Source organism: Fulmarus glacialis, unplaced genomic scaffold, assembly GCF_000690835.1.
Source record: "Fulmarus glacialis isolate BGI_N327 unplaced genomic scaffold, ASM69083v1 scaffold36812, whole genome shotgun sequence".
NCBI classification, from domain to species: domain Eukaryota; kingdom Metazoa; phylum Chordata; class Aves; order Procellariiformes; family Procellariidae; genus Fulmarus; species Fulmarus glacialis.
The window spans coordinates 299-10,019 of record NW_009199111.1 but is presented as its reverse complement, the minus strand read 5'-3'; the positions used below and the strand labels follow the sequence as shown (position 1 = coordinate 10,019).

General features: G+C 43.3%; 1 protein-coding gene across 1 annotated transcript in view; it reads right to left on the bottom strand.

Moving 5' to 3' along the window:
* Positions 1–208: 208 nt before the first annotated feature.
* Positions 209–9,721, bottom strand: part of HHAT (hedgehog acyltransferase) — a gene marked incomplete at its 3' end in the record, with an annotated part of 9,693 nt that continues 180 nt past the window's right edge. Inside the window, exons 2-6 of the mRNA XM_009573137.1 lie at positions 8,365–8,432; positions 6,537–6,650; positions 5,702–5,896; positions 4,183–4,395; positions 209–380 (exon numbers count right to left, since the gene is read on the bottom strand). Of these exons, the coding sequence (XP_009571432.1) occupies positions 209–380; positions 4,183–4,395; positions 5,702–5,896; positions 6,537–6,650; positions 8,365–8,432 (762 nt within the window). The remainder of the gene's footprint in view (positions 381–4,182; positions 4,396–5,701; positions 5,897–6,536; positions 6,651–8,364; positions 8,433–9,721) is intronic.

Genomic DNA, 9,721 nt, shown 5'->3' with positions numbered 1-9,721 from the left:
TTTTAATTTAGGAAGCAGTTCAGTAAGTTCAACTGTAAGCTTCCTAGAGGATCTACATGTTATATGAAGAGTCTGTTGACCACCTTTCTGACAGTGACTGGCCATAATGTACTATTCCTAAGTACCTACAGATGGACATAAAAGTAGTAGATTGGAGTTCTTGAAGTGGGGAGAGAAGGAAGATTTCTGGTATTGTTTCCATACTCACCCAAGGCCCAGTATGATGCAGCTTCCAAAGGTGGAGCACTGCTGTAGAGAGCATGGATATACATGAGGTGAATCATCAGCTCAGCCAGGCACCACCAAAAAAAAATACGAATTATGCCCACGATTAAGATGCCAAGATTGGTCTTCAAACTGAAGGCTTCTTGTCTCCTCATCTAAAGAGGAAATCCAAAGAGATTATATGGCACATAACTGACTGTTTTACTCAAATACTTATCCTGAGAACTTTAAGTTTCATTTGCTATTCATTACTATTACTAAGGGGATCATTTGACTACACCATTTGGAAAATCCTGACATACTCTTTTTAGGGAGACTGGTTTCTCCATTCTCAATCTCAGTAAGCAGTAGTAATCAGCAAGAGGCCAAACATGAAAGTACACTGCACCAAGCTGTTGTAGAAAAGGCCAAGTGCTGTTAAGGTTAACAGAATCCAGACATGACACACTCATTTTTTAATTCCTGTAACTTGATCAACCTCTAGAGATAATCAAAAAAGGTTAAAAAAACTCCAGCTATGAAGGAGGTTTTCCAAGCAGCAGCCCTACCAAACACAGAAACAATGACTGCTTGCTCTTAAAATACCTCCAACTTCTACCAGCTGCATGGAATTGATTACTTGAGGACAGTTCTTAATTTTTCTCCTGTAGCATTGACAATGTCAGCAAGACCTATGTGATGTACTGAGCAAATGGCAGTTAAGTGCAAATTAAATATCAGATAAGACAAGGTTTGCAGCTGACAGGCTTCAAGATGCCCTAAACTCTTATGCTGCTAACTATAGTAAACATATTGGTATACTATTATTTTTACTTTCTTTCTGCAGTAAAAGAGAATATGATCAAATAACAGAAACATCGGATTGCCTAAAAATGTAGTCGTTTTATACATCCATCATTGTGTGTGTGCAACATTTCCTTCTCCAATCTCTAATTGGCCACCAAAAATGCACATACAAGATAAGTAACCAACCCACCCGCATGGACAAAACCCCCTCATAATTGCAAGCACACAGTACAGCTAACATGCAGTTAGCTCTGCTCACTTACAAATGAAGCAGCACAATCATTTTGAAGGTTCATTTGTACCTGTTAGATGAAAGCTTGCAGACTACCATTTAATTGCAGCAATTGGCACAACAGGCCTTCAAACCCATGGCTAGAACTGCTATGCCCTGCTTCAACCCAGAAATTCAACAAGACCATTGATGAAGCGTCACAGTCTCATTTTTGCCAGGCAGTGGATGCCAATCGCCAGCATTGGTATTACACTCTTCGGGCCATACAGCAGTTTCTCTGTCTCCATCTGCAGGACTTCTGCTTTCCAGCATGCTCAGGATGAGCCCTTGTCTCACTCAGTCTCAGCTTCAGTTAATCATCACAGAATCATAGAATCATTAAGGTTGGAAAAGACCTCTAAGATCATCGAGTTCAACCGTCAACCCAACACTACCATGCCCGCTAAACCATGTCCCTAAGCGCCTCATCTACACGTCTTTTAAATACCTCCAGGGATGGTGACTCCCTGAGCAGCCTGTTCCAAGCCTAACCACTCTTTCAGTAAAGAAATTTTTCCTAATGTCCAAAATGTTAAGGGGTTCTGCAGGTGGTCTTTTCTGATAGCAGCAATAAACACACACTTCGTATTGTGCACTTTGAACCATTTGCTGGGTACTGCTAACTTCGAAACCCTTCTCCAACCTCATCTGTCAAGGCAATATCCTCTGCTCAGGTAAAAGCTCTGACAATGCACTTCAGCAAACACCAACAAGAAACACAATGTTGTTCAGTTTGTTCCGTCTTCATTATGGCTTTAACCAAACAGGTCTGTGTATGTTTAAATGAGAAACTACTGCAAATACAGGCATTCCATTCTCAATCTTCCTTTCTCCCCTCACACCACGAATACAGGTGGTCTTTGCACAGGTCTTTGCTGAGCCATACCAGGTGAGTTCAGTTTCTATTTTTCCTACCAGCTATCCTCAAGTTACTCTCAACTTGGAGTCTTACATGTCTTCTGAAGCATTCCTTGGGAAAAAACAAAAATCATCTCCCTCTGCTAAGGGTACAGGAATATAGGTGGAATTTAACATATTTCAGAAGCTACAAAACAATAAACAGTAAAAAAAGTTACCTCAACTTCTATGCAAGTCTATGCGGACTTTTCCTACAACATCCAGCCCAGGATAACAACATTCAGCCTTGCATCTTCCAAAGCTACTGAAGACAAATGAGCATAGGACTTGTCACTCAGGGGTCCACCAGAATCTGTTTTCACTTTCATAAAGCCCTGTCTATTTGCTGTGGCTTCAACAGAAAACTTCCAGATTTAAACAGGAGCAAGCAACGCCTAGGCTTCTATACATGAACTGCAAGAGCAGTTTTCTGGTTTGAAATGTCCACTCATCCACTTTATTCTAATGATGTTAGCTATAGACATCACGGGTGGCAATTTCACTTCTTATTCAAATGTGTAAGAAAATAAGTAAAGCAATAAGCATGGATATCTGGGGTTTTCCCCTGTCATGTAGAAGCAGGCTTGAAAAGCAGCCTGCAAGGCATTAGAAAAAACATGCAGTAAGATAGGCAAGTCTTTCACATTCAAGGAGCTGCTCAGCTTGTTAAAGTCTGAAGAAAAGTGTTCCAAGTAAATCACCAGCTGTTTTCACACCAACGTGAGGGGAAACTGGGATCTTCAGGAATTCCCAATACAAAGCAGCAGCTTTCCGTGACTCTGAAATATGTTTCAGAGTTAATAGCCAGCTGCTGCTGAAAATGTTACTTCATTCCACCTGATGGAGGAAAGGAAAACAAAAATCCCATCCAGCAGCTACATACTAAAATTATGAACACTCTCCAAACATAACATCATCAGCTCCCTGGTTGAAGGGATGAATCTGATGTCAGACAAAAAAAAACATCCTGTAAAGTAGAAGAACTTGCGGGGGGAAGGTTTGTCTTAAAGTTGATATCCAGGACATCATCAAATTCCCAATGCTTTGCTCAAAATTGTCCAGTCTTCACATTCTAACAACATTATTTGGTATTTTCAAAATTATGTGGAAGATACCTTTAGACACCCAAACAATTCTCAATCTCCAAGGACTAAGTGAAAATTTAAATCCTTCAAATCACTAGTAAGGCAGAAAAATAATATAGAATCAGTTATAGATGCTTTTACTGAAGTCAAAACATGCATGAACAAAAACTCCTTTTCTGTAGTTTTTTTTTTTTTCCAAAGTATCTCATTGAAGGAAAAAATATTTATTTCAGAAGGAAATAGAGATCAGAGTCTGATAGAGAAGATGAATCATCCAGCCTTCAAAAACTATTTGGCTTTCTTTCCAACTTCTCTAACACTGGAGTCTAATCAACCTCTCTCCATCCAAGCACTAGATATAAAGACTTATTTTGACTAAATATATTCTCAATGTTAGTTACCAGCCTTATGAGAGTTCAGTATTATGCCATGGCTGGTATACAAGCATGAATACCCAAGACTGGTTTCTAACTACAGCCTTCCCTTTTGCATGCAGCATACTTCAACACTTACAGAGAAAAGGACGATAGATACAGACTAACATTAGGAACACCTTCTGTTTGAAAGTCTCATCAGGATCAATTTTTGTCAAGTATGTAACTAGAAAATAAATAGAAACTAAGGCTTCCCTGTAAACTATCTTATAAAACACACCATTAAAACAGCATCTCAAGGAAAACTGGATGAAATTGTCTACCTAACATTTTCTCATGATTGGTATTAAAATCTCTCAAGATGAGGTTAAAAAAAAAAAAATCAATCTATCATGCTTTAATTAATTCCTCAAAGTACAGGTTCTGTGTCTAGATTTGGCAGATGAAAAGAGATCACCATCCACTTCAATAGCTCTTCACTTAATTCACCTGAGGCACAAATGCACTGAAAATCTTAGCTGCATGATCTTAAAAACACTGTTACCTGCTTACTGAATTCATCAAAGTTCATAAGGGGCCCGTTGTGGAATGTGGGATAGTAAAACACGTATGCCAGCATCCACAGGAATGAGTGGGATGACTTCTGGGCAGGACCATGCCAGCAGTACTCCAGGCTGAAGCTAGTGCAGAAGAGGCAGCGGACAGACACAGTGAAGAGCAGCAGATAATACTCATTTTCAGTGTCGTACCACTTTCTCTGCAAGACAAAAAAAAGCCAGATCACAATGGTGCAATGCTGTGTTTTCTATATGGTGGGACAGCGATATCCACCCAGATCCTAACTTTCAGGGTCACCAGCAGCAGAAAGCAACTAAAGCAAACAACAGCCGGAATGAGCATCTGAAGTGAACAGCACTACTTAATGCATGAGCAACAAGCACTGGCTGTTGATGGAGAGAGGGCCTCCAGAGCTACTGCAAGCAGCATAAAGAGACAACAGCATGATTTCAGAAACATATTACATTGTGAAGAACTATGACAGCTTTTCTTACAGGAAGGCCATGATCTGTCTCAGGTTTGGTCTAATAATACAATATCCAAACCAGATGGCAACCCTACTGACAGCTGAGGAACTGCTAGGGCTGAAGCCAAAGCTCCAGTTCAGATCTGAAGAGAATCAGTCAGTCCTGAGAAAGCCTGAGGCTGGAAAGATGCTACTGAGCCTTTATCAAGTTTTTGACACTCCCTGTCACACCCATTTCCAACAACAAAAACACATCATCACAAAAAACTTGGAAACATCAGCAAACTGGCTGATTACATTTGTATTGCAGTGGGCCCTTTCCTCCTCTCAGTGAGACACAAATCTGTCTACACCACATGAAGAGACCCTGCCCGCTCATCTCCCCTCTGCCCTTCCCCTGAACATCAGGACAACAATCCTTGTAAAACATGCCCAGTTTTTCCCCGTAGTCCAAGTGCGTGCAACAAGGACATTTCCTCACAACTGAGAAGCAGTTTCTCTAAAATCTGTACTGGTCAGCAAAAGCCATTAGAGAAAAAGCAAAACTGAGCTTGCACCAACCAGTTGAGAGCAAGCAACTCATTTGGTACGAATCAAAGTGTTGGAGAAACAGTCTCCCTTTCCATGCAGAAGCCTGCAGTCACCAAAAAGGTACTGTTAGGCTTGACTAAGCAACTCCTGGATATGCATGCAAAAACCAGCACCATACCTTAAATTGGTATGATCGCAGCTCCAAAGAACAAGAAATGTGTTTACTAGAGCACTAGTAAAGTATTATCATACTCCAGCTCTACTGAACACCACTTATACATTAAGGCACATACTTTCATCTCAGTGCACCGGCCAGCATGATTGAGAATTATGACTTTTCTAACTGGAGAAGCTCCAGCATGAGTCACTGAAGCTCTACTGCCCAAGGTTTTTCAAGGCAACCTCTGCTTACATCAACTGAAGGGACAGTACTGTCAAAAAGATAGCTGCCATAGTGACAAATGCCACCATAATTAATCTGATGCTTAATTAGTCCTTCTCACATTACCTTGGCTTCTTCCACAGCTGGTATGCGTAAAGTGGATAGCAGGATAAGGGAGCACAACCATGTCAAGAGCGACAGCTGAAACTGAGCCACAGCAAACGAAATAGTTGCATGTAACAAAATGACAGCAAAGCCCTTGATTCCCAGTAACAACCAGCAGGCAGCCATTCCATAAACCATCAAGCACCATGGTTTATACTGTTAGAAAAAGAAAAATTAACAAATTTTAGTTTGATTTATTTCTAAAGCAAAAAAAAGCACTCAATATCTATATTGTCCTACACAGGGTCTATAGTAGAAAAAAAACCACAGTCAACAAGGTTAAGAACACATACGAAATATACAGGGAAACCCAACCGTATCCATAAAGATGGAAGGGAAGGGGTTTCTGTAGCAGTGTGTGTGAAATCCAGAGCCTCCCTGATCTGGGGGAGAAAATAACTTCCTCCTTTTCTTCCCCAGACTAGCAGGTGTGACACCACATGCCAGTCATTTCCCATGCAATCATTTAGCAATCATGCCAAAACCCAAGCAGTCATCACTTCAGTCTTGGAAGGGAGTAACTACACCCTTCTTTTGTGTACAGGTCAAATGACACTGGCTAACAGTTCACAATGAAGCACAGGCTTTTCAAGAGTTAGAGGTTGAAGTCTCCAAACACAGACCTAAGGCAACCTACCTACTCACTCTCACCTGTGCATGGTTACAGACACACTCACACAATTCACCCCACAGAATGGGATTTCCCACACTCAGTAGCCTCAGTGCCAAGTTTCCTATGCCCAGAGTAAACTGAAACCCACAGAAACTCTCTGCTGTGAAGAAAATATATACATACCTTCTCCACCAAGAGCCTGGACACTTGTGATACCAGCAGGTGACCAGCCAGAAGCCACAGTATACGTTCCCTTCCCCATTCAATCCAGTAGCTCCACTCAAAGTCCATGGGGTCCTGGGGCATCAAGGGAACTGGTCAGTATACATATCTGGCCATAAAAGAATGTTCTTACAGGACAAGGAAACGTCTCCATAACACACTAGCTCTGTTACCCACCACCACAGAAACTCAACATCTGGGGAATATCTTGTTTCAGCAATGCAGTCCGACCACTTACAGCAGTGAGCTCCAACAGCTCCATTTTGACTTCCAATGGTGTGAAATTCAGAAAAAGTTATAGATGGTGTCTGACTCCTAGGCCCCACATTAGCACTGAACTTAACTGAGCAGCGATCACTGCCTTTCCCCAAGAACACCATGGGAGTTCTCTAACTACAAAGCAGGCAGGGAGGCACCCACACATGCACACACCTCCTCCCTGGGACACAGGGAACAGGCTGGTGACTACCCAGAGATGCGGCCTCGAACAAGGGTCCCACTTCTCAGGGCTTCCCAGTGCAACACGTCCTTGCTTTGGTTCCCCATCGGGAAGCTTCTTAGGAAACAACAAATTAGTCTGCTACTACTGTTCCTGACCATCTTTTCAAATCCAACAAATTCACACCTCTGCTTGCCCTGATCCTTTTAATTTTAGGAATTTTTTTCCTTTAGAAAGAAAAAAACAAAACAGTATTGGACTATCCTTAACTCATGCAAATTTTAGCCAGGAATTTTTCTTTTTCCAACTTCTGTCAGCCTTTTGAGAAAGAGCTTTTAAGAAAGGCAACATAGAAGCAGAGCACTGCCTTCCCTGCGCATGCCCCTCACCTCTCTTGAGAGATTCAGAGAGCAACTCTGCTCTGCCTTGGAAAACTGAGAGCTTGGGTGAAAAGGCACCTTGCTGGAAGAGAAATTTCACTCCCTGTTTCAACAAAGCCTAGGTGGGAACAGATGAAGTCAGGTCAGCTGAGATTCCTGTGACATAGGGTTTTTACCTAAATCAGGTAAGAGGGATCAGCTGGTAGCCCCACGTCCCATACAGAGCCCCCCTAGAAGTTCATCTCCACAACTGCTTTATGGCTTTTTCAAAAGCATATGTCAAGGGTCCCTTACCAGAAGTGATAGTGGGCCTAAACACCAAAATAGTTCCACAGACGTGCATTCCTGGTCTTGTGTAAATCACCCTATTAGTTGCATTACTGCATGCATTAGTTGCATTTCTTCAAAAGGATGTGAGGTCAAAAGCAAGCGGTGGGACGGTTGGTTGGTTTTTTTTGTTTGGGTAGAGGTGTGCTAGTTTTCTTATCAGTTTCTTTTAAGAACAACCATGTTTCTTTAAGCCCTTATGCCTCAAAAATCTGTTCTCCTCTATGCTGGACTACAGGCCAACCAAGAGGGAAACGCGTGTTCACTGATGTTAAGCATTATCCAAACCATCCAGTGACAGGAAAAAAGGCTGCAGGAAATGTCAAGGGTGATCATAGCTTTTAAGGCCAAACAGTAAAACAGAAGGCTGTTAAGTGATGTAACAAAGGAGAAACGCTTAGGCCAGGGATCAAGATGAGAAACAAAACTTTGGTTATGATTCTTAGATCTAGACACACTTGGCAAGTCCCTCTTCCTCACTAGAAACAATAAGACTAAAATTAACTATGAATACCCAAATCTGCAAAGTTAGTACAAACCTCCGAAGCTAAATCAGAAGCTCGGGTGAGCAAAGGGCAGGGAGACATGATGTTAGTGTTATTGCCACAAAATAAAACATGCTGGTACTGGTCACCCATCCTACCTTTCTGAGGCCTTGAAAGAGAGTCCCTGGTTCCAGCCCAAACCTTCTGTCCATCACAGCTTCATACTCTGCAGAAAAGAACAAACCTTTGCTAAGGACACAGCAGCTAGAGCAGGGAGAGTCGGGGACATGGCCTCTGCTGCTAAAGAGCAACACGATCCCACGTTGCCTCCGCCGATGGGGGTACTCGGAGCCAGGGAAGGGCATGTCACCATGTCACCGCTCGCCAGGCAAGCTGCCTGACCAGGCCACGGCTCGGCCCCGCAGCAAAGGCAAAGCCACTGAATTGCCCAGAACCTATGCTTTGATTCCCCCTTGCAACAGGGGCAGTAGCAGACAGCAACCAAACTTTTATCACACAGGGCCTGCACTAATCCTCATTTCCTTTCTTTCAGGGTTCCTGGTTTCTCCCACTGGAGCAGAAGGGACACACAGACCTGACAGTGACCAGTACAGCCACACCAGGGCAAAGCCACTCAGAGAAGCCACCTCCAGAGCCCGTCCCCATGCAGCCTTTTGTCGTCTCTGCAGAAGACATGCTGTACACATGTGTGCACAGCCCTGTACCCATTTACTCAGCACTTTTCTCACTGCCCTAAAAGTGTCTTTGTGGCACTCCTGTTCTTCTTTTGAGAGCCAGCTAGGGTCATTAATGTAGAACACCTTGCTGATTAAAGCCTAACAAGATGCAATACACATTTCCCTAACTAGCTATACTTTTATTAGATAATACCACCTTCACTACCTTAAAATACCGTTGTGCTAGAAAACAGCTTCTTTTCATCTACAAATTGTACTTAAATTGTTTAAAACACCACCCCACACACTCTACACAGCCCCACTAAACTAAAACCAAGCCACCACAGCAGCTACCAAGAGGTTACACAAGGCACAGGCGGGTGTTTGGAAACAAACAGACCCCAAAGCTGTACAGGCAACACAGCCATTGCTCTGAGCCCACAACCCAGCACCAGAGCCCCAGAGCTCCAGGCAGGGCAGCACCCATCTGCCCTGGAGCCTCCCCAGGTTCAGTCCCCAGCAAGCACCCCCATCAGAAGGCACGGCTGCTTCTGAACCACCCACCTCCAAGGGGCTGCAGGTGACTAGCCAGGGAGAACCCCAATTCAGACCTGACTTTCCTAAACTTCCCTCACCTGAGTAGCTGAACTTCACAGGTCTCCCTTACCTCTTCCCTGACAGCTGAGTGCCAGGACACCATTGCCAAGGGCCTTCCCAGCACTCAAGGCAAAAAAGCCTTTGGACAAAGCTCTCTGCCCAGCTGGCACCTGACTACTGCTTCCTCGCACAGGGCTGATTTGCAGCCAGGAAGAGCGCAGGCGCTCCTTGCAGAGGAGCA